This window comes from Aythya fuligula, chromosome 8 (genome assembly GCF_009819795.1).
Source record: "Aythya fuligula isolate bAytFul2 chromosome 8, bAytFul2.pri, whole genome shotgun sequence".
NCBI lineage: Eukaryota > Metazoa > Chordata > Aves > Anseriformes > Anatidae > Aythya > Aythya fuligula.
In genome coordinates this window covers 23,555,663-23,578,134 of record NC_045566.1, presented here as the reverse complement: position 1 = coordinate 23,578,134, position 22,472 = coordinate 23,555,663, and the positions used below count along the sequence as shown (strand labels likewise).

General features: G+C 42.8%; 1 protein-coding gene across 2 annotated transcripts in view; it reads left to right on the top strand.

The window, feature by feature from the left end:
• The window catches only part of ATF6 (activating transcription factor 6), a 72,856-nt gene that overhangs the window by 2,659 nt on the left and 47,725 nt on the right, over nt 1–22,472 (top strand). For both annotated transcript variants that reach the window (XM_032192508.1, XM_032192507.1), the window contains exons 7-11: nt 2,268–2,488; nt 8,433–8,618; nt 9,032–9,123; nt 19,745–19,888; nt 21,419–21,544. In XM_032192508.1, coding sequence (XP_032048399.1) covers nt 2,268–2,488; nt 8,433–8,618; nt 9,032–9,123; nt 19,745–19,888; nt 21,419–21,544 — 769 coding nt within the window. The remainder of the gene's footprint in view (nt 1–2,267; nt 2,489–8,432; nt 8,619–9,031; nt 9,124–19,744; nt 19,889–21,418; nt 21,545–22,472) is intronic.

Sequence of the window (22,472 nt, the reverse complement as noted above, 5' to 3'; positions counted from 1 at the left end):
CCCTGAGCACTGGGAATTGTGGAAATAAAACTGCTGATCTGGGTAGATCTCTGGGGATCCTTCGCTCTGCTCTACTTGTGATTGGCAAGTGGTGCACGGGGAGAACCTTGTTTTACTCTGCCCTAAACTAAGGAAGATCCATCAGTCAGAATGGCTGAACGCAACTTGAAAGCTTGGGAAGGAGTGATAAAAGTTTTTTACCTACATGAAACTCTGACACAGAACAGAAGGAAAATGAGTTTATGACTTTTTCTCTAATTCAGTAACTTTTAAAAGGAAGTTACGAAATTTGTTAACAGGTACGAGGACAGTGCCAGATGTTAGAATAGTTGCGTGCAGCTGTAAACTGATGTTAACAAGAGGCAAATGATTTCCTGTCCATTGACAAGTTTTCGCTCCTCCTGTTGCTCTGTAAGAGTTTGTTGAAGCCTGATTCTTTTTTTGGAATCCCAAGCACTATTTTATGCTGCTGCAAAGGGAGCAGGGATGTTACTTGCATTGTGGAAATAGTCAGATGCAGTTGCTTGTCTTCACCAGCTGATGGCTGCAGATTTTTGCAGTTGACTATACAGGAGGTGAGGAGTGGAGGGGAAAGGCGATAAATATGTCAGTGAATGTATCTAGAAACCATTACAATAGTGAAATTTTGTCTTTCTTACTAATTGCTCATCCATCAGGAGCTAAGCCAAAGCTGCAGAGGCTGACATTTGTTGCAACATGCCTAGGATTGTTAGACTGCTTAAAACACAGAGCGGCACAGTCAGCGTGACCTAATTCTTACTGTGTCTGATGTTCCAGCTGATAAAATACCATTTAGAATAAGGAATGTTGCGGGTACGAAGTTTTTGGGTATAAATACAGTGCTGTGAAGATCAGCTTCTCCTTTCCCCTGAAGAAGAGTCAGGAGAATAGCTTCTGTGAGGCACTCCAGAGGAAATACTGTTGGAAAAGTATTTCTGTGCAAAGTATTTACTTTGATGGCATGTTTAAAAATTCTGTAGTGCCCCTTCCAGCACAAAAATATTTTGATTAATCTATCTTAATCAAAGTCCCCTGCCTGTGGCACATTGGAGCTGCCAGATTGAGATGTGCCAGTATCTTCAAGGAGGGTAAGGAATGATCCTCCTTTTTATAGTCACTTTCATGAAAGCCTAGAAGAAGAAAGCGTGATGTTAGAGCATCACATGCTCTATGCATTAAAAAACTTATTGAAAGCAGCTCAAATTTACTGTTTGAAGTGTTTAAATAGGGTAGTTCTCACTTACTATGCCTTTAATACCATCTCTGCAATAAAGCGACCTGATCCTTTAGCTCGCACATAAAAGATCTTGGAGCGCTGGGTAAATGACTTCATTCCTCATCTTCCAGAAAGTGGATAAGTGCTGTAATACAGAGTCATGCATATTGATCGGAATGCTCAGCTGGAATGTGCTGCTCCTAAGAGGCAGCCAGGTCATCTTGTTACAAAGGATTAAAGAGATGTTCATGTTCTTTCATGCAACAAAATATTACTTAAGCACCTGCTTGAGTTAAATGTAGTTCTTGGACTGAAGTTTCTTGGATGTGACTGTTCATAATTCCATTTCAAAGCTCTTTGGAAATTACCTCATTTTTTCTGCTTGCTTTTCTTCAGGCTCTGTTCAGCTTGTGTGTAACGTTCCTTATATAAGGCAGTACTTTTTTTTTCCAAAAACTTGTTCTTGTCTCAGTGTGAACTGAGGCTTTAACTTGCATTTTGAAAGCATAACTGGGGTTGTTCTTTCTTGTTCATCTTTTTCTACACTGTTTCTGAATTGTATAGCATGAGTCACTTCTGTGTGGTAACATTTCCACAGCAGTGAAGTAGAGATGGACAAAAGGCAGCAGAAGGATTAAGGTGAGCTGCCTAGGTTCTTTGAAAAAGTTGCTCAGTGTTCATCAAGTGTTAGCATAGCAATATTGAAACAAGAGTAAGTTTCTAAAAAGTGCTGATTTTTCTTTTATTTTTTGTTAACCTTGAAGAGCCAGCAGGTTTTAAGAGAGATTGATTTAGTGGATCCCTTTCATATGTGTGCTCTTTGTTTGCAGGATGGATTAAGGGCCATGCAAACTTCTTTTGAGGCTTTTTTTTTTTTTTTCCTATGGTAAAATGTTGAAGAATTTGACTTAAATATAGGGCAGGGAAGCAAAGCTTCCTACCACCTCTATCAGTATCGCTCTACAAGCTGACCAGCTACGAATCATTTTGTACCACATGCTAAGCACTCGCATTTGTTCTTGTGTTCTAGGTCAATCAGTGGTGCTCCCCCAGCCCACCGTGGTACAGCTCCAGGCTTCTGGGGTGCTTCCTGCCTCCCAGCCAGTCATTGCTGTCACCGGGGGGACCACGCAGCTCCACAACCACACGGTGAATGCGCTGCCCCCGGCTGCTGGAAATGGCTCACCAAGTGGCAAAATCGCGGTGACTAAACCCTTGCTGCAAAGCACCACACCGACGGTGGGGCTGGATGTAAGTTCTGTGTGCTGATAGCTAGTAACTGAGCCCTAATAGGATGTGATAAGACACAAAATACTTTGTGTCTGAAGCCTTTAACCCCCACACCCAGCAGGTACAAATCGGTGCTGCTCTACTAGAGGTAGGTTGGCTGAGCGGGCTTAGCTCTGTGTTAATTTGGCATTCGTGCAGAGCAGAGGGGAAGCGTCAAATTGGCTGGATGACTTCCCAGTGTGTTAATTATTAGTTGGTAGTTCTGACTCATTTTGTACTCCTTCCTCAGGAGTATCAGACTTCACAGAAGTATTTCAGTCCCAAATGGCCAATTTCTGCTCTCAAGTACTGTTCTTATCTGCAGAAACAAGTGCTCTTCCGAGTTTCATGATAAAGAGGACTCAGGTTCTTAAGATGTTTTCTGTTCTTCCTGTCTGTTGATGGTAAAGCCATTCTCTTCAAACTTTGAAACTTTCAGCTACGGAAAACAGTAAGGCTGTTGATCCAAACCTGCTGGAAAAGCAGAGTTCCATCTTTTCTTGTGAAACAGAACTTCTAGAGGTTTCTCCTTGAACAATTGAACTTTCCAGTATTCTTGCTGGAAAGCATGCCTGTCTGGGAGAAATGGCACTGTGCATTAACAGACTCTTTGGCTGTGTTGGACCAAAGCAGTGCTGGACCAAAAGAAAATCAGGCTTGCTTAACTATGCAAGAGAAAAAGCATTAACGTTTCCAAATTGTCCTGCAGGCTCAATTAAAACTTGCCAGATCATTTTTCAGGCACTGTTACCAAATCTTTTCTAACACTGACATCTTCTCCCCTTTAACTGAGAGGAGATGGTAAGTCTCTATCCACTGTGTCGTTTCATTTTGCCATCTTTGTGATAGTGCTTCAAATACCTCTTTGTACCTGCCCTTCAGAGTGCTAGTCCACATGTCAGTGAGCCTCTCTGATGGCCCCTGACTCAGCAAAGAACGTAACATAAATTTAACCAAAGCTGTTGTTGTTACAGCTTTACTTAACAAAGTGGTGGTGTGGGTTGCAGCAACTGCTTATCATGCAGTTTGCTTGATGTTCCTCTTGCACTCTTGCCTAATTTTTTTCATATAACTGCCTGATCTGCCACCTTGACTTCATAAATTGCAGCACAGTACATTGTTTCTCAAAAGCATGTCTTCTCCCTTCTTTGGAAGGGTGTTTTTACATGGGTTTCCTAACATCCAAGAACTGCCAGTCATGCTTAATAATAAGTTTTATTAATTCTTCATGTTTGTGACTGGGCTGCATTTTTAAATGAAAAAAAAAATAATTATTTGCTGCAAATAATTCAGAAACCACACTGCAGTGGAAACCTAATCTTGAATTTGCAAAAAGCAAAAAAAGTCTGTCAGCAGACAGACAGTTAAGAGGACTACATTTGTAAATGATAATAGGCAGCCATCCGAAGCCAAGCTGAAGAAATCTGTCAGCAGCCATTAGATTTGTTACTCCCTGTAATCAAAACTAGCGTGGCACCTTGCCATTGTCCGAATTGGAGGTTTAATTGACAAAAGCTCTTTATTGTCATCACACTGCTTACACGCATCTGTGGCAGTCAATAGTCAACTGTGTAACTGAGGTAACAAGTAGCTACGTTTTAAATGATAGTCTTATGGATGTTTCCACCTGAAGAGGCAGTTTTAGGACTTTATATCGGCCTAAACACTGGACATCTTACCTGTTTTTATTGAAGCATGAAAAAAACAATTGCAACTGCTCTTTGGTATGTATTGTGAAATAGCACTTTGAAAAAGAAGAAATGTTTCAGGATCCAGGCAGCAGCAGTGGAGTTAAAACATCCTGCGACTGCCACAGACGCCATATGGGGTGTTGAGAGCTGCACAGATGTGGCTGTCATTTGAGCTCTCCAACACATGTTTTTGTTTGCTAGTCTGAGCAGATGTTGCAGGGTAAAAAGAAACACTGCAGGACTTTCTTTCAAGCTTAAGAGGGATAAAGTGTTAGCTTAACACTCAGCCCTTCAGATGGATTAGGCTAAGATCAGTTGATAGCAGCCTGACCTTGTGAGGGCCCTGCTTTGTGCTTGTCCCGATTTAGGAGCTTGCCAACAGCAGGGAAGTGCAGGGTTTTCAGCGCAGCCACTCTTCAGCAGGAGACTGGTGAAGAGCTTTTAACCACGAAACTGGAGGTGCTGCCTACGCAAGCCACTCTTCCAGTGAAGGACAGAAGCTCTTAACTGAAAAAGCAGATTGCTGTTTCTGTTGGAATTAAAGGATAGGAAGGTACAAGCGGGTCTGTGAGGGAATCCAGGTTAGCAGTGTGCTTATAGGGACCTCTCGTGTTTCCATCTAATGAGAAAGGATTTCATTCTGTCTCATAATTTTAATTGCTAAGAAAAATAAACTAGTTTATGCAAAATTACTGAGTGTAAGTATAGATTTCTGTTAAAGGATCCTATTTTCTGTAGGTAATTGTCAGATGAGATAAGCTCTTAAATTCTGTTCTGTTGAGATAGAGGCAAAAACAGATTTTTCATAAGAGCAGAGAAATACTTTAATAGTTTTTTTATTCCCACATTTAAGGTGCATCTTCAAAGACAGCACCTTCCATAAGCTGAGGTGAGAAGACATCTGATGTAAAGTTGAAGTGGTTTGGGCTTGCAGCTCTGTGCTAACTTTCTCAGTGTGTGTACACAAAACCCTGTGGAGAGCTGTTAATTTTAGTCATTAAATTAACTTTTACCCCATGACCTGTGTGAGATACTCTTGCCGGCTTGTGGCAAGAAGATATCATCTTGTGCCATGCAGCTGGCATTTGAATGCAGGTTAAATTTTCCTAAGAACTGAGTTTTCTTTGGAAGACTATTTTGAGGTAGCAGTGTTTGTTTGTAAAATGTGTGACCCTTGGTAAAGACTGAAGATGTGGGACAAGCTGAGTCTAGCTAGTACTGTTTAAAATGAGGTTTTGCAATGAGTATTTCCCCTCTCCATATTTACATCTTCTTTTTTTTTTTTTTTTTTTTGGTGTAATTGTGTAATTTTTGAAGCTGGGAAGCAAGATTGCATCACTGGTTAATGTTTGGTTTTAATGTCATTTTTTTTCTGTTTCCCAAGAACCAGAAGTTACTATCTTGAGCAGTAAATCCATACAAAACAACCTACACAGGGGGAGGCTGCAAAAAAAAGTTAGCAGAGGCGTTCGCTACCTTTCATCTGCGTGCAGCGCATGTGCAAGGCGGTGTTGTTCAAGCTGTCTGTCATAAACTGCTTCCCTCTCTTTCTTCTGATTATCAAAATGCTCAGCAAGCAGCATGTTTGTCTTGATGCCAAGCCAGCTATGCAGTGCCTGGCTCTGTACTGCTTCCAAGGGTAAGCAGTGCTGCTGTTTCACTCACACAACTCTTTCCACTTCCTGCGTCAGATTAAGGCAGGATCAGGTGTGCAGTTATGGTTTATTACTCCTGAAAAGCCAGGCAAGTGCTCGAGGGTTGACTGAGGACCCGAAACTATGTTAGGGTTTGTCACCTAACCCACAGTAACTCAGGGACACGAATAGTTGGTGTTCAGTCAAGGAAGCTTGAGAAATGAGTCAAAGTGAAATCGGTCTGGCAGAGACTGAAACGCAGTTATTGCACGGGGACCTCGAGCTGGCCAGGGTAGGGCTGCCGTTCGTGCTGGCGTTTGGAGAAGGCCGAGTAAAGGAGGGCAGTCTGGATAAGCACCACCTGAAACAGAGCTGGTGGGTTCTGAAACAGCCGCAGAGGTACCTTGGGGTGTATGTTAGTGTGCAAACAGCACACCAGTGCTTTAGCTCCGTGATTTCGTCGGAGAGCACATAGATCTGCCAGATTTTCCAGACGCAGAATCAAAATATATCCAGTCGTGAATAAACCTGAACAAGTCTGCAAACAAATGGATGTAAACAAATTGTTCTTCTCTGTTTTGCTTCAAGATGCAAAACCTCTATGAATAGAGAGGAACGTTACGGTACTTGTTTGGAGTATCACACAGAGAAGCCAAAGCTGCTGCATGAACACATGCCTTGTTTTTGCATCTCTGGATGGTTGAAGTGATCCTGGCACCAAACTGGTGTGTTCTGTACCTTCCAGTCCTCGGTTAGCCCGAATCTTTCTTTTTCCCCTCCAGTGCTTTTATGTGTTTGCAGAAGTTTGCTTATGTTAAGTGTTGGAGTACTTAAAAAGTTCAGAGCAAAGCTTAGAGCTAATGAGAATATATTAAAGTCCCTTCCTTTTTCACTCTCTGCTGAAGAGAAAAACTGGAGTAAGTACAAACAGCTTCACTTTCACAGGCTTTTGGTGGCAGCAGACTAGACTTGTAATAAATGATCTTTACAGAAAGCAGTTAGGTCAACATGGAGACGGCCCAAAATGCTAATGCACTGTAACGTGTTTTCTTAGTCTTTGTCACCAGACTGCAATATCGTGAAGAAGGATGACTTCTTCAAACAGCCTGTGGCCCATTTTCCTCGCAGATGCCAAAACTCTAGAGCAACATATTGTCTATGTGCAAGTATAGACAGGGAGGGAGCTGCAAAGCTGCGCTTAGGATTCTTTAGGCAGCCAAACTTGCACTGGGGCACAGTATCTGATTTTTTTTAATGCTACTGTTCTGTGACTTATCTTGTTTATTTTTTTTTCTTACACTAATACTTCTAAAATAGATCTCATCTTTTTTTCTTTAGCTTTCGTGCTCTAATAGATAAAGGCTCCTCCAGTGTGTGTGTTGGTAGCTACTGGAGGATATTCAGGTCTGTGGAAGATACAGCGTTCAGTTGTCTTTCAAAGTAAACATAATTAAATCACATCCTGTTGCGGCTTAATGATGTGATGGAATTCTTCTGGTTTTAATCAAACAAAAAGCACGGTTGCCATTGCTAATCTGTGTGAAAAGGAAATCAACAGAGTAGTCTTTGAGCTTCGAGTTCCAAGTCGTTTTGTGTAGCTGTGCCGTATCGATCATCGTTGTCCGTGTCAGCAGCAAGATGCTTTCAGTCTGGGGCATCCCACTCAGTGCAAACCACAAAATGAGTAAGTGGTAAATGATGATAGACTGCTCCTGCTTGGGAAAGAAATCAGAGTCGGCGAGACTGTTGGGGGATGGGGGGGCTGCTTTGAATTGTCCCCGTCTGGTCTCGCAGACTGCCTGCCTGCTAGCGGTTGCAGTGCATCATGTGCCCTCCTGCAGCCTGTTTGCTGCTGTAGCTTCATCCAGGAGTCTGCTTTGTGCACTCTCATCAGAGGCTGTTCTGTGAACCCAAGCATATGAAGCGGGACAACCAGAAAATTTGCATCAAAACCACACGTATGATCTGAATTAAAATGCTCATGTAGATGCTCACCCAGAGGATGCAGTCAAACTGCCACGCAGATGCTTGATACACATTGAACATGCACCCTGAGATCAGCAGCAGCATTCAAAATCCCCAAAAAACATACAGCAGAGCTGGAAAAGGTACAGAAACGGGTGTAGTCACTGTGGAAATGGTTTCTGTGCAGGAGAGACTAAAAAACTGTAGGACTTAAGAAAACAGAGATCTGATTGTAGCCTGTAAAATGGTGTATGATAAAATGAAGGCAAAAGGCATCCTTGTTGTCTCGCAGACCTGTAGATTAGCTGTGTATTTGCTTTCTTTGTGATTTGACTGATCGAGTCAAATTGTTGTTTGAGTATACCTTTTGTGTCCTCTGCACGTAGGAGAAGGTTGAGATTGCAGCTGAAAACAGAGTGCAGGGCCTGATTTTTAAAATTATCCCCGAGCTGTAACTCTTGGAGGTGAACCACGATAGCCAGTTGCCTCTGTGCTGAGCACGTTGGCTCGTTAGAAGCAGAGGAGGGGAAGCAATCTGCACAGACTTCTGATGAAGTAGAGCAGCAGAAATTATGCATGAAGCAGAGGCACTTTTAACTTGCAGGTTATTAACAGCCCTTGGTATTGCCTGTCTAGGTCAATGTCTTGAGAAGGCAGCAGCGCATGATCAAAAACCGGGAGTCAGCCTTTCAGTCACGGAAGAAAAAAAAGGAATACATGTTGGGGCTAGAGGCCAGGCTGGAGGCAGCCTTACTGGAGAATGAGAAACTCAAGAAAGAAAACAGCACGCTGAAGAGGCAGCTGGATGAAGTGGTATTAGAGGTAAGAGGCCGTGATGAAGATCTGGCTGTATATAAACAGTTGCTCGGGTGGAAGGCACTTGAGTGGACGCATGCAGGTGTTGGCTGGAAGACCTTTGGGAGTTTCTAGCCCAGCCTCCCACTCAGAGCAGGACCTCCACAAACTCTTGGTCAGGTGGGCTGCTGAATCATGTAGTCGGCTTTTAATTTCATATTTCATGGTGCTTCCGGAGATTTTACTGAAAAGATAGATTGGATCACATTGGAATATAGTATACAAAAGAAATAGTTTTATTTTCAAGTAGTCCCAGAGTGTATTCATACATAAACAGACATATAAATCTAAAAAATAAGCATAATCTGGTTCATTTAGCTTCTGTCATAATTGTCGGTGCCATTTTTTATTTCACGTATTCTCTGCTTTTTCCTGCGTAGAACCAGAAGCTCAAAGTATCATCTCCTAAGAGAAGAACCCTGTGTGTGATGGTGATACTGGCTTTCATAATGTTGAATTATGGTCCACTGAGGTAAGATGCTTGAGAATTCCTCGTTGCCTTACACCAGTACACTTGCTCCTGATTGCAATCAGTAGTGAGTTTGCTGCCAGGTGATTTTTGTTTGAATTTTTAGTGTAGGCTGTGTTGTGTTTTAAGCCTTGAGCCTGAAACCTGTCTTCTGTCCTTTATGCTTCTCCTTCACAGGGGCAGACTAATCTGTGTAATGGTTCCTCTTTTGAAATCATTCTGGCAACAAGAGCTGCATCTTGTACTTCTCATTTCTCTTGGCTTTGGCGTTTTGTTAACCAATGCAGAGTGTAGCAGCTTGCTCCACTTATACTTGAGGGGATTAAAGACCTGTGTTTTGAATCCTTTTAGAAAAAAAGTCAGAAAAGGCTATTTCTGTCTTTATAATTCATCTTTTGTTTGTTTTGTCTTGTGTATTTTGTCGTAAACTTTCAAACTATGCAGATTTATTTCCACTTTTATTTATGCATACCTGTCACTAGAGAACAGCTGGGCTCATGAGTATATAAATCAAATGTTGGGCTTTTCTAATTCCAGTGTCTGTTAAAATGAGATGCTGAAGAGCCATTGTTGTCTTTGTCTCCGAGCTGACGGAGGATCTGCCAAATATTCTTTTAACAAGTTATTGTTATTTTTAAGCTACGAAGTCTGCTGGGTTCGTTGAAGTGGTAATCAAAAGTCTCATTTGAACTGTGTCAGTGGGACATGAGAATAGGGAGCAGGAAAAAAAATGCTGTGTTACAGCCCACTCATTTCATAAAGAAATCCACAGAAGAGAGGAGATTAAAAAGGGTTAATGTTGTAATTACTACGTTGATAATGATTTGTTGCATGTATCTGTCTATTTAACCCGTCTTTGGAACGTAAGGATCTTTTGTATGAAACTGTTCCCTTTCCCAAAAGGGGAGGATCTTTCGGTAGATTCCCAGTCAGCATTTGTCTTTAAAAGCCCTGTCAAACTAAAGGAATAGGATGGGATAAATCTGGAAGAAGACTTTGTTTCCATCTCTGGTAAACTTGTAAAATGTTGGTGTTTATATTTTTCATAACGCTAGTAAATTTGATAAAGGTGAAATTACTTCTGAAGTATTTGCATTTATTGCAAATACTGCTTCCTTGCTATCAGGCAGTAAAATATAGTGCAGTGTCTTAGTGCATTTAGCAATTATATTGGAATTTTTAACTTCTAAATGAGTTGGAATGCTTGAAGCTTGCTTAGTTTTGAGAGACCTGGAAACAGGACAGAAGATGAGAGTGGGAAGACCTCCTGCAGTGCTCTGAGGTTTGTGTGTCAGCTCCTCTACCCCCAGCAGTGAGTAACGGGTTGAGCTTGATAGCACGAAACTGCTCCCAGAGTAGACTGAGAGGTCGGTTTGTGTTCATATCTCTGCAACAACTGGGAACTACAGAAATGTGACAAGGTTAATTTTTTGACCTGTTGGATGTTTAATAAATTAGATAAAGCAAAAAGAAATTCTTGCGTGTCTGGCTGTTCCTGGCCAGTGTAATACCCGAGCGTGCCAGTGTAATCACTGAGCCTTAACTTGGTGGTCTGCATCAGGACTGGATTTAGACAGTGAGGAGAAATGCCTATTAGCAAGGAGCTGCTCTTATCTTTCTGTTCTTTTTTTTTTTCCCCTAGCAGCATGACTGCTTGCCCTGCAGTTAAAATACTGGATTATATTAACGTGGTGTGAACGTTGATTGTGCAACACCCTTTGGAAGGCCCTGAACGTGGGATATACAAACAGTTACTTCAGAGTTCACTCCTCCCATATTCACTTCCTTACCCTCACAGAGGTGTTACTGAGTGCTGGCTCCGTGGATGTGATAGCCATGGCTGCTGTTCTGCTTAAACCTTCACAGAAACTTCCAACAAAGTGATGTTTTTTGCTCTGTAACCTCTTACAAAAATACGAAATTCTTGTGATAACGTCCATGTGAACCCAGAGTTCATCTAAAGAAAAATTCCCCGAGTTGGCTAACTGTGGAAGATGTAATTTGTAAGCAGTGGCCAACTGGAGATAAATCTGATTTGAAACCTTGTGGCAGTGTTGCCATTTCCTCTGCGTAGGAAATCATTCGCAAACCTGCGTGGAGGCATGACAGCATTCAGGCACAAAATGTTTTGATTCAAACATATTAGCAGTGAATATTGTGTTATTTAAAACCAACGAACCATTGCAAAGAGGGAATGACATCCAAACAAAGCAGAAATGTGGGAATTTCACCCCCTAAATTCTGCAGCAGATTTTGCAGTTCCCTTAGTTGGCTTTATTGTAAGATGCTTCTTGGTTTTCTAATCGGAAGTGATAGGATTCTTTGAAGGCTGGAGGTAAAACAAAGGAAGAGATATATCGGTTTTCTACTTCGCTGTCTATTTCTGTCAAATCAGAGAAGCCAGGGAAGTGGCTAGGATGGTTGGGGCTGGGGATCTGAAGCTCCTTGGCTTACAGGGGCCAGTGGCAGCAATCCCCAGGTAGTCCTTTCCTACAGAGCTGCGTGGCCACATCTTGTGTGTGTCAAAGGTGAGATGTTTGTGATGCTTCGTGGAGGACTCTGAAGTCCTCTTCGTGGAGGACTGTTCTGCTATTTTAAGCTTATGGGAAGCAGTCCAGGATGTGGCAGCCCTTGGCAAACATGTTCAGTGGATAAAATTATTCTGCTGGCGCAGAATTTTGCCTCCTGACAAATACATTATGCGTGTGGATAATCCGTGCCATTGAGCCAGTGAATATAGGAGTGGTGCTGGAAGTCTGGTAGGGAAGCCAGCTTATCAGAGCGAGAAACCTGTTAGAGAATTTTGGAGAGTCGAGTCCAGTTCGTGTAACTGATGGATGACAAGATTTTCAGATGACCTGCAGCCTTGGAACTGGCACCATGATGTCTCTGGTAAAAGAAAGTCAAGTAAGTAAAGTACATGTGAACGGAATGCTTGCTGATCGCCCACGTGGCGTGTGTCGAGTTAACTGGAACTGCATCGCAGCACACCGTGCTACTAAACTATTCTGGGATTGTTTATATTGGATATTTGTATAGAAACTGAAACTTTCAATTATTAAAAGCAAGAGTAATTCAGTGGGCATTCGGTTAGCGTAAGCTTCTCTTTAACATATTTGGTTTATACTAGGTGAAAGGTGTCCAGGAATTTCTCGTCTGTGTGTCAATGAACTATTCTCTAATCTGCATGAATTATTTAGATCTGATTATAACATGCATAAAAAATTCCCTTTATTTTTACTTAAGAATGATTGGTGATGTGTATGAAGGCAGAAGGGCGCAGTTTAGATTTCATTCCTTGAAGAGGTCACCCTCTTGCCTCAGTCTTACATACCACGAGGTGCAAGGCAGGAGTTGGCAACGTGCAGTGTTTGCACAAAAGGCAGCGCGAGCACAGACTTTGGCACGCAGCAGGGCTGGGAGCTGGAACCACAACATCTGGAGGCAGGTATCTGTGAGAGGCAGTCCCCTGCCTTCCTGCTCGCCCTCTGTGAGAGCGTGCATCCGTCAGCACAGCCGGGTTCTCAGCTGGCATGGCACCTCTCACAGAGTGCTGACTTCTGGCATTAAGACATCTCTAATTAGCTGTGCGTTTTTTTATCGCTTACAATATGAAATCTGGAGATTTCTGGACTGTTACAATTCCTAGGTTGCTTTTTTTTTTTCCCCCTTTTTAATTTCGGTATTTGTGTTAGACCATGCCTGGGTACTAACCAGATCTGAAAATGTGTTGAAACAAGCACAAACAATGCTGAAACAACAGAAAATGAAGCGTACGTGCTAAAGAATTCCTGTATTTATTTTGGGAACCTTTTTCTTTTATTTCTTCTCCCTGTTCTCATTTGAACATAAATTATCTTGTGAATTTTTTAATGCAAGTTCTACATGTGATAATAATGTATTTGCAGGGAACCAACCAATGAGTTGCTAGAAGTGGCAGACTACTGGCCTGCTTGTTCATTTATTTGTCTCTTTGTTTTATTTGGTAGGAATAAAAGAAATGTATAAGAAGTAGGAAAGGGAGAATAACCACAGAGGATGCATCTGTGTTTTGTGTTTGTACTTCTGTATTTGTACTTCTTGGGGCAGTAGCAGCAAAGCAAATAAGCCAGATGCTTGCTAGTGGCCCTAGCATTATTTTTTTGGGCTACAGAAAACATTTGGCTAGGTACTTTTTTTTTTTTTTGGCCTGATCTGTCTGCTCAAGCTTACATGATCATCATCTAACAAGAGTTTTTAAATATTTATAAAGATAGCCAGCCAGAATATGTCTCAACTACTATTTCAGCTATCTAGTGGACAGAAAACAAAACCAAACGCGAAGCTGGAGAGGGGAAAGACAGATCTGTGAAGCTGTTGGAACAGGGAGTGTCTAGAAGTTGGTGTAGGTTTATTGTATTTTTTTATTATTTTATTTTATTTTTTTCTCCTTACAAGTTGGCCATCTCTGTGTGGCTGGAATCCCTTTCAAACAGGAAAATAGACTTGATGATGCAACCAAAAATCCTGTGTTTGTGATGGAAGATGGCTGAGGTGGTGATTGATGGAACTAAGGAAAGCTGCTGCTTCGAACTCTCTTGTGTCCTGTTGACCTCCAGCAGCTGTGCTGGAATTTGCTGGCCTTTCATAGAGATTTCGTTGTAGCTCCTCTCTGGAGTGTCCAGATGGGTTTTCCTCTCCTTTCCAGGACTGTCGTGGACACTGAATAATCTATTTAAAGTTTAGATCCGCTGAGCAACCTGCAAATCAAGGCACCAGCCTGGGGAGCTGGGAGCTGGGATTTGTCTGCTGTTGTTGCAGGGCACAGCACGTGGAGAAGCAGCAGTTTTTGACTCTTGAAAGACTTAAGGGTGTGTCTGATTTCTTCGGCTGATAGCACAAACATAAGGAAAAAAGCAGAAGTGGTAAGGTTAATCATCTTCTACGAACAAGGAGGAAGCTACCCTAGGGTAGTTCATTTGCATGCTGCCCCAGCCTGCTTCTTGTAAGCGTGAAGTAAGCAAAACACAAGGCTTCACCGCTGCCCAGGCTAGTGTCCTGCCTAGTCTGCAGGCTGTTAGTCTCACGAGTGAGCTTGCTGAGCTATCAAAGCCACGTTATTTGGGCTGCCAAAGCTGCCATCCGTTGTGCAGAGCTGTATCGGTGGCCGTGGGGCTTAGAGCCTTTACTTGAGCCGAGCAATCTCGAGTTAATGTATGGGAGAGCAGGGTTGCTCTGAGGTGTGGTGCCTTCAGTAGTGTTTTTCTGCAAGTTTGCTATTGTTTGAGTCTCGGTGCTGGGCTGCCTGATTAAAGAAACAGACACGTCTTACAGCAAGCGGGAGCCTGGGGAGCTGCTGCATACCTCAGCGATGGGATATTGGAAAGTCAGAGAAAGCATTTGTAGTTCCCTTAAAGAAAGCGCCGGCTGTGTGGGCAAAGCCTTCTTACCTTGCTGCCTGGTGCTGCTGAGAGATAGGGGAGCGGTGGGTCACCCCGTGCAGATTGCACCCCGGGAAGGCAGCCCTGCTTAAAATGACAAGTTTTTTTGTTTATTTTTGATTGCTTGTTTGCTTCTGTTGCCCTAACAGTTCTTCCCAGCCGTGTGCGTGCCCTTTCCTCCCTCCATCCCAGCACGAAGGCAGGCAGGTTAGTCGAAACCATCGCTTTGAGAGCAATGGAGGGGAGCTCCCCAGCCAGGACCTTGCCTGGCCCTTGCTGCCTTCCAACCCAGCTGGTGCCTGGTCAGGGAGCAGCGCTGATCTGTGAGCCTTCCTCATCACACCTGTGGCCTGCCCTCTCCTTCAGCTGCAGGGTAACCTCGCACTGGCTGCTGAAGCACCCCTAGGAGAGGTTCTGAGAACAGAATCACCCAAATTACGGCTGTACAACAGGTTGACTTTCCTGCTGTTTCTCTGCCTGTTGTGAGCCTCGATATCTTTCCACTTGTCTTCAGGAGCATGGTGGGTTTAAAAGGGGTCTATACCTGGAATATGCTAACAAACAATCAGTCGTACAAATGTTGATAGTCAAAGGGCTATTAATTTTTTTGTAAAATCATAGAGGAACTGATGAAATGTGAAAACTGTTAGATGAGTGCAGCAGGCATGCAGCAGTGCCGTGCTAGCCAGCTCCTTCTGGCTCCCAAGGAAATGTGGAGCCCTCTGAGTGTTTTAGGAGAAGCGGCAGAAGCCCAGGAAGACATTTGTGGCTTTAATGCTTCAATGGGGGAAACCTTTTTCAGTATTTGTGACGGTGAAAGTGTAAGTTTCAGTGCTGAGCTGAGTGTTCATTTGAGTAGAAGGTGACCCAAAGCTAGAAGATGTAAAAGTTAAGTTGCACTGTTGCTCTCGTGTTGCAAAAAGACGAGCTGAGTATTTTGGACGTGAGTTTGGGGTCCAGCCGTTTCAGGATCTGTCTGGATGTGCTGGTAGCTTGACTAACACTGAATACTCTCGATTTTCTTACAAACTACAACTGCAGGAGCAGGAAGCGATTCCTTCCTCCTCCTCCTGCTGATCACAGCCACATGTTCATCCTGGCAGAGCCGTGCCTCGAGCTGGCTGTGCTCACTTGTTTACCTTGTCCTGCTGGTGCAGTCGCAGAGCCTCGCAGAATGCCAGATAACACTCACTGATAGCTTCCCCCTGTCTCCACCAGTTCATCTGCTGGGAACAGGACTGAAATATGCACAGGTTTCGCCCTTGATGAACTTTGCAGTTGAGGCTGCTTCCATCAGGCCTGCCCAAGCTGTGGCAGTAAGTGCCAGCCCACTTTGAAAGCACTGTAGACAATTTCCTAAGCAAAACCAAATGCTCTTGGTGTCAGTATTTGCTTTCTTCCTTTCTTTTTTAACAGCTTTATTAAAATGAACTGCTTTTTAAAGAAGGCAAACCAAAACACACAGGCTGTCCCTGCGACTTCAGTGACTTTCCTCGTCCTTCCCTGCAGAGCAGAGAGGCCGAGCTCCTCTCTCCAGTCCAGCACTCGGAGGGTGGCACAGGAGGAGACCTGAGGAGTGGGTAACGTCTTGCTGCTTCTTTGGGCAGCTGGGCAGCTGGTGCCCTCACTGAATACAAGTGAGAAAACTTTCCAGAGAGCGGTTGGAGTTGTCACAGCCTTGTCTGGAACCAGTTAGGAAAATGACAACGTCTTCGGTTGGAGGCTCCTAGCATTGCCAACTTTAGCCTGTTGGAAGAATCCCAGCTCATGCTCAGAGATAATTCTGTCCCCAGAAAACTCTTTGTTATGATGTTACGATTGGCTTTCATCTAGAAATTGCTGTGCAACTTGCATTTAAGTATTCAAAACTTGAAGTGCATAGGGTTGTTCAGCCAGAATTACAAATGAAGTTTTCAGCTCAGGCTCTTGGCAAGCCTTTCTTTCACGTTTATCAAACTGACGTTCAAACCAAAGGAGCAAAAATACAGCTAAAATATCAGGTGCCACTGAATTTCTGGAGAAACCATGACAGGAGTGTTTCTTTTCTTTCCCTCCTGTAATCAAATCTACACTTCTGAGCAGCCATCTGCATGGAGTAGTTAGTGGTTCTTTCTTTTTTTCCCTTGGATCTGGTTTTGCATCTTAAATGAAGTGATAGCTCAGCCAGCTTAGACAGAGTGTTTGTGGCTGTGTGAAAACCCTTTAATGCCCGTGCTATCCGGAATGCTCAGATGAAGGCTACAAAGCTCAGAGAGGGACCCCAGGTACGTAAGTGTGGCCAAACAGAGAAGATCACAGTTCCCAACATCTAACTGGTAATCTTGGCCAATAAAGCCATTTCTCAGCCTTGATCTTTCTTGATTACTAATGTGGGGCAGTGACTCATTTCCTACAAAAACTAGAAATTTTGTACAGCAGATATGCCAATGTGCTTTTTCTTTCCAAAATTCTCATCTTCTGGACCAAAATAATGAAAAAAAACAACACAAAACTTCCTTGCTTTGACCTTGTCATAGGAAACCATTTTGTTAAGCAGCATTTTCAGCAAAGATATCAATAGTTATCTTCAGAAGCTTTTTCCCCTCGTAAGGGGGGATCCTTTCCTTTTCATTGTTCCTATCCTCTTCTGCATCCTTTCAAACACCCAGCATTGACTTCATCTTCAGCCTCGTTGTTGGGAAACAACAACAACGAAGTGGGAGCTGGGCTGTATTTCAAGTTGCAGTGGGAGTTTTATATCTTATAAGACATGAAAATTCTTTTCTTATTGCATCATTACCACAAACCAAAGGAGCAAGGAAGGTCGATTACGTTTTTTTTAGCCATATTTGAGATCTTGGGAAAGGTACTTTTGGTCATCGTCCTACAAAAATGAATTGCAATAGGGGAAGTAAGTGTAGTCCATGTAGCATAAAGCAGAAATTCCTGCTGGTTTTGCTTCAAAAGAGTCCTTTTAGGGGGAGAAATAACAATCCTGGTAAAGGAAAGGGCACCGCAGTAAGTACTATAAATAATACCATATTTTGCCCTCAGGATTTTCTGTGTATGTTCTCAGAACTGGGAGCCATGGTTCATGCCTGTAGGGACTGCAAAAGATATTCCGCTCATCTGCTTCTTTATCTCTTGCTGCTGAAGAAATCGTCTTTCAGGCCAAAACATCCCATAATTAGCTGATGCAAAAAATGAAATTTTAATTTTGAGGAAAAGTTTAGCGTGTTTCAAGTATGAGAGGAGTACAAATAGACATGTTCTCTATACTAAAGCTGATATAATGAAACGAGGTAGGTGCCGTTTTGAGTGGCTGTGCAGCTAAAACGACGACATTACAGAAACTGAAGATTAGCTGTGATTGCACAGCAGGGCATACCTTTTTTCTGGATGGACTTGGTTTTGATTTCTCTACTTCTGTGCAGAGTTTGGGCTGAGCACGTTACGCGTGGTGCCTCGCTTCAGGCTTGTCACCTCCCACGTTTGGACCTGAACTGCTAAGAGTTGCCTTTGCACACCTGTCCTGCAAGAGAAGAAGAAAAAAACATCACAGAAAAATGCAGATTTGCTACTAGACTTCTGGTTAGGTTTTTAAAAAGCTCAAACTAAAAAATTACACAGCAAGTTTCTCTAGTTCAAAATGTCAGTTTGAACAGGGAAGAAGAGGAGGAGGACTGGACAAAGTGCCAGACCTGTAAGGCTGTCAGTAAGCCATCCAGCTTTCCAGTCTCCACAGCAGAAGCAATGGATGCCAGCGTGCATCTACAGTAAGAAACTATCTGGAAGTATTTTTCTGCCCACTGTTGCTTTAGGGAAAACACCTTGTGGGCTTCTGCTGGCCGGGTTGTGTGCTGCTGCCTGGGGACCTGAAGGACACGGGGCAGTCCGAGCGATGTCTCTGAATTGCCCCCGCCTCCATGGGTCTGCAGGAGGTGACAAAATTACTTCTCAGGAGACCTGAGCTGCTGTCAACAGGAGCACAAATACATTGGCAAAAGAGAGGGGATTGCTAGGCAACTACATCTGCGTGCCTTAGTTGTGGAATGTTTAACCTCTCGTCCTTGCTAGTTCTTCTCTTCCTCTGCTATTACCATTTGCATTCATCGCCTGCTGCAACACGATGCCATGTAACAAATAGGAGAATGAGGTCTTCCCCTGCAGGGTTTATGCTCTGCTGCACAAGAGGGATGGGCATGAATTAAAATGTGCTCTGTGAGCAGTGGCCAACATGCGTGGCAAAGACCTCAGCATGCTGGGCTCTTGTATTTTTGCCCTTTTGCTGTGTTGCTGGCGGCGATGCTCTGCTGCTGTCAACCAGGAGCGTTAGGACTTGCCTTTGATGTGTATTTCGGGAAGCAACCATGTTTACAGAAAAGCAAAGCTAGTCTCTGGGAAGGACGTGGTGAGGTGTTGCTTTCCTGCTTGCAGGACTTCTCCCTTGCAAATCGCCCTTCTGAACCAGGCGGCGGTGGATCTCATGTAGCAGTCGCCGGGTCATTTTTCCAGCTGGTGTGAAACGCCACCCTGCTTGGCCTCAGGAGCAGCACAGATGTGCTGACACTGCCTGGGTGGCTCAGCAGGCCCTGGGGGAAGATCCTCCATCCAGTGCAAGCAGAGCAGGAAGGCAGGGAAATGGGACCGTGCCCCGCTGCTGCTGTGGAGGTGGGGTTGTCAGCCCTACCAGTGACTCTAAATCCATCTAGTTTTGGACATAAATAAGTTGTGTACAGTTCTGTTAAATGTCTGGCATAATACTCCGAGCCTGCAGCTGCACAGAATTAGGGAGCTGTATTTTATTTACGTATTGTATTCGTATAAACTTGTCAGTTAGCTTTGAGGACGATGTAAGTGGAAGTATAGAGGTACTTGGATTTGAACATAAATTATTTTCTTATGCCTGCAGGTCTGTGTTACAGATTGATTTCAGTTTCATCAGGTGACATTTATGGGGCAACAAGAAAAACAGAGCATCAAAATCCTTCAAACGAGTAGAACTGAAGAAGAGAATTGCTTTTCTCCCTATTAGTGCTTTCAGTGACAGGAATATAATGACAAAAGACGTCATGTTTTTACATAAGATGTGACATGAACCTTATTTATGTGACACGGCAGCAGCCAGAAATGTATCCACCTGAGTATTTACACCTTAGGGTAAAGTGTCTTGCAGACCATTTGGATGTGAGTGCTAAGTTTTGCTCTGTCTGTTGTGTTTCCAGTGTATTCGAAAAAGATCCCAGTGGAGCTGACTCCCCTGTGAGCTCCAACCACCGGACCCGAAATCTCCTGGAGTTCTCAGCTAGCCAGGAGTCCAGCACAGCACAGAAAATACCTGATGACATAATTTCCGAGAAGAGTAATAGGTAAGATGAAAACTTTTGATGTGTTTTAAGTGGCAGAGGGCAATGTTGCTTTAGACCTCACTGTCCTTCCATTTGGGAACCTTTTTGTCCAGTATTATTGCAGCTCTTAAAGAGCAAATGAGCTTACAAAAATGGTGTTTTGAAAGCTGATCTCTTTTTTTAATGTTTATTATGTAACAGTTTACCATGCTGCTTTTTAAATTAATATATCATTTAATCCACAGGATTAGCCAGTATGTAGAGGTGCACAGCTGGCAAGTTTTGCCTTGCTATATGCTATTAAGGAGAGAGTGGTGGAAGAGGATATATCAGCAAGTGTGTGTCAGGGAGATTTTTGTGACCTTCTTCAGCTTTTCATCTGTTTGATTTTTTTCCCTGATCTTTATTTTACCTAGCAGAATTGAGATATTTGTTTTATTATCTATCTGTCCTTACTTTTCAAGTCGCAATATGCATTTTCTTAGTTACTCAAGAGCGGAGAAGGGAAGCTCACAATTGTGAGCATACTCTGAACTTAAGAAGAACTGTACTTTTTTTTTTTCTTCAGAAATCTCTGAGTCCATCCTTGTGCTTACCCATTATTGCATCATGTAGTTGCTTTAAAGATTCCTCCATCTCTAGCATTCAGTGCATAAGTAATTGAACATATAATTGCCTCCAGACTGAAGTCTGGCGAATCCAGCTCATGTTTTCCCCTCACAGGATTTATCCTATCAGATTGTCCCTTTCCAGTAGAGTATTTTGGCTGGTTGAACAAAGCCAGGCACAGACGTGCAGAAGGTCTTAATACATTTTGCCATGCAGAAGACAATAAATCACAAACACTTCAGTGCTGTAGCCATGGTGAGGGCTTTGTGTCCTATGTGGCACGTTTCAGACCGTGACTTATGTGACACTGTAGTAGAGAGGTTCTCTTAGGAGGCTGTGCTAGTGCCTGTGATACAGTTAACCAGGAGAAAGGAACATTATTCTTTGATTTGTTGCTGAAATTGCTGTGGATTTGTGTATTGAAATGCATGCTCTTTCTTACTTTTTCTTGTAGCTGAGCTAGCTGCTGGAGACTGTTGGAGATGTTTGGGAAAGCAGTCCTCGCCACTTGGTTGTAACATGGTTTCTGGCTGCTCTGTTGTTGTATAGCTCATGGTCTTTGTATCCACATGGTTTTAGTGGCTAATAAATTTAGTATTTCTATAGCAAATCCTTCACAGCTCTGGAATGAAAGAGAAAGTTGTCTGCTGAGATCTCTCAGTTTACATCTTATGAGAAATATTCTATGGGCTGCATTTCCTTTCAATATCTGCCCTATTTGGGAAGAAATTTTGCAACCACTAATGCTCATCTGTCTGCCCCATGTTGAGTGCCACCAGACCCTTTGGAGGACTTGCCTAGAACCACTGATTTTTTGATAGAAATTATTCACCTGTTTTGAAGGTCTCGTAGCAGCAGCTGTAACCTTGGTGGGTTTGCCACTGGTCATTCTTAATTTTCTGGGTTTGGTCAAAGGTTGGTGTCTTTTTCTCTTTTTCCCAGGTACGATCATTCAGTGTCTGACAACAAAGCCCTGATGATAGTATCAGAAGAACCACTATTATATATTTCACCACCCCCACCCCCACCCCCCTGTCAGCCCCTGATCAACCGGACAGAGTCACAGAGGTGAGCAAACAATTTTTTCTGAGCATTTAAGCGTTTAGTAGGAGCAAGCTGTGTGATAGGTGAGTGGACAGATGGCTCTGGATGATGTTATATCCGCTCATAGCATTCATCTAGTCTGGGACCACTGCCTCTGTAAGTGTCTGTGCTGTCCAGCACCTACTTCCATGGAGACATGAGACTGACTTTGATCTTCGTAATCTTCTGATGTTTTTTCTAATGATTTTCACTCAGTATTCTCACTGGTCACTTAGCAATAACTGAATAACAACTTTCTGGTTGCCTGGAGGTTTTTAATGACTTAAAACAGAAATCACTTCGTAAGTGGAAATGTTTACAAAATGGAAATCAAGGGCACTTCCATCAGAAATACGCAAAAGATGATCTCCTACCCTTCAACTTTCAAGACAAGTAAACTCAACATTGCAGATCTGCTTTATTCATTATTGGGAAAAACTTAGCTCTGTTTTTTTCCAAAGATACAAGTGTATCACCAAAATTAGCTCCATTCTGCTTTGCCCATTCTGTCTCTCAAATTTATTTGCAGTATTTTAGCTTTCTTAGCCAATATTTAGTCTTGAACTGATGATCTTTTTCTTTTAAATTTCAGTAGCCCTTCTAGTAATTTAAGAATTACTGTTCGTTGGGCAAAAGAAAATTCTGTATCTGCTTTATGTTAACACATCCATAATTCATATACTTTATGGATATTTAGCCAGTTTGACTCAATGATCTTTTTCGGTTCGTTCCAACTGAACAACTCTATTCTGTTCTATTACGTATGAATTCCCTTAAAATTTAATCTTTCAATTAAGTTTGCTGCTCTGGTGTTAAAAATAAGATACGGTAAAGCAAAAGAGTACTAAACCGCAGCGTGTTTGAAGTGTTTTCTATAATTAAAAATTTTGCCACTGTTCTTTGAAACATCTGT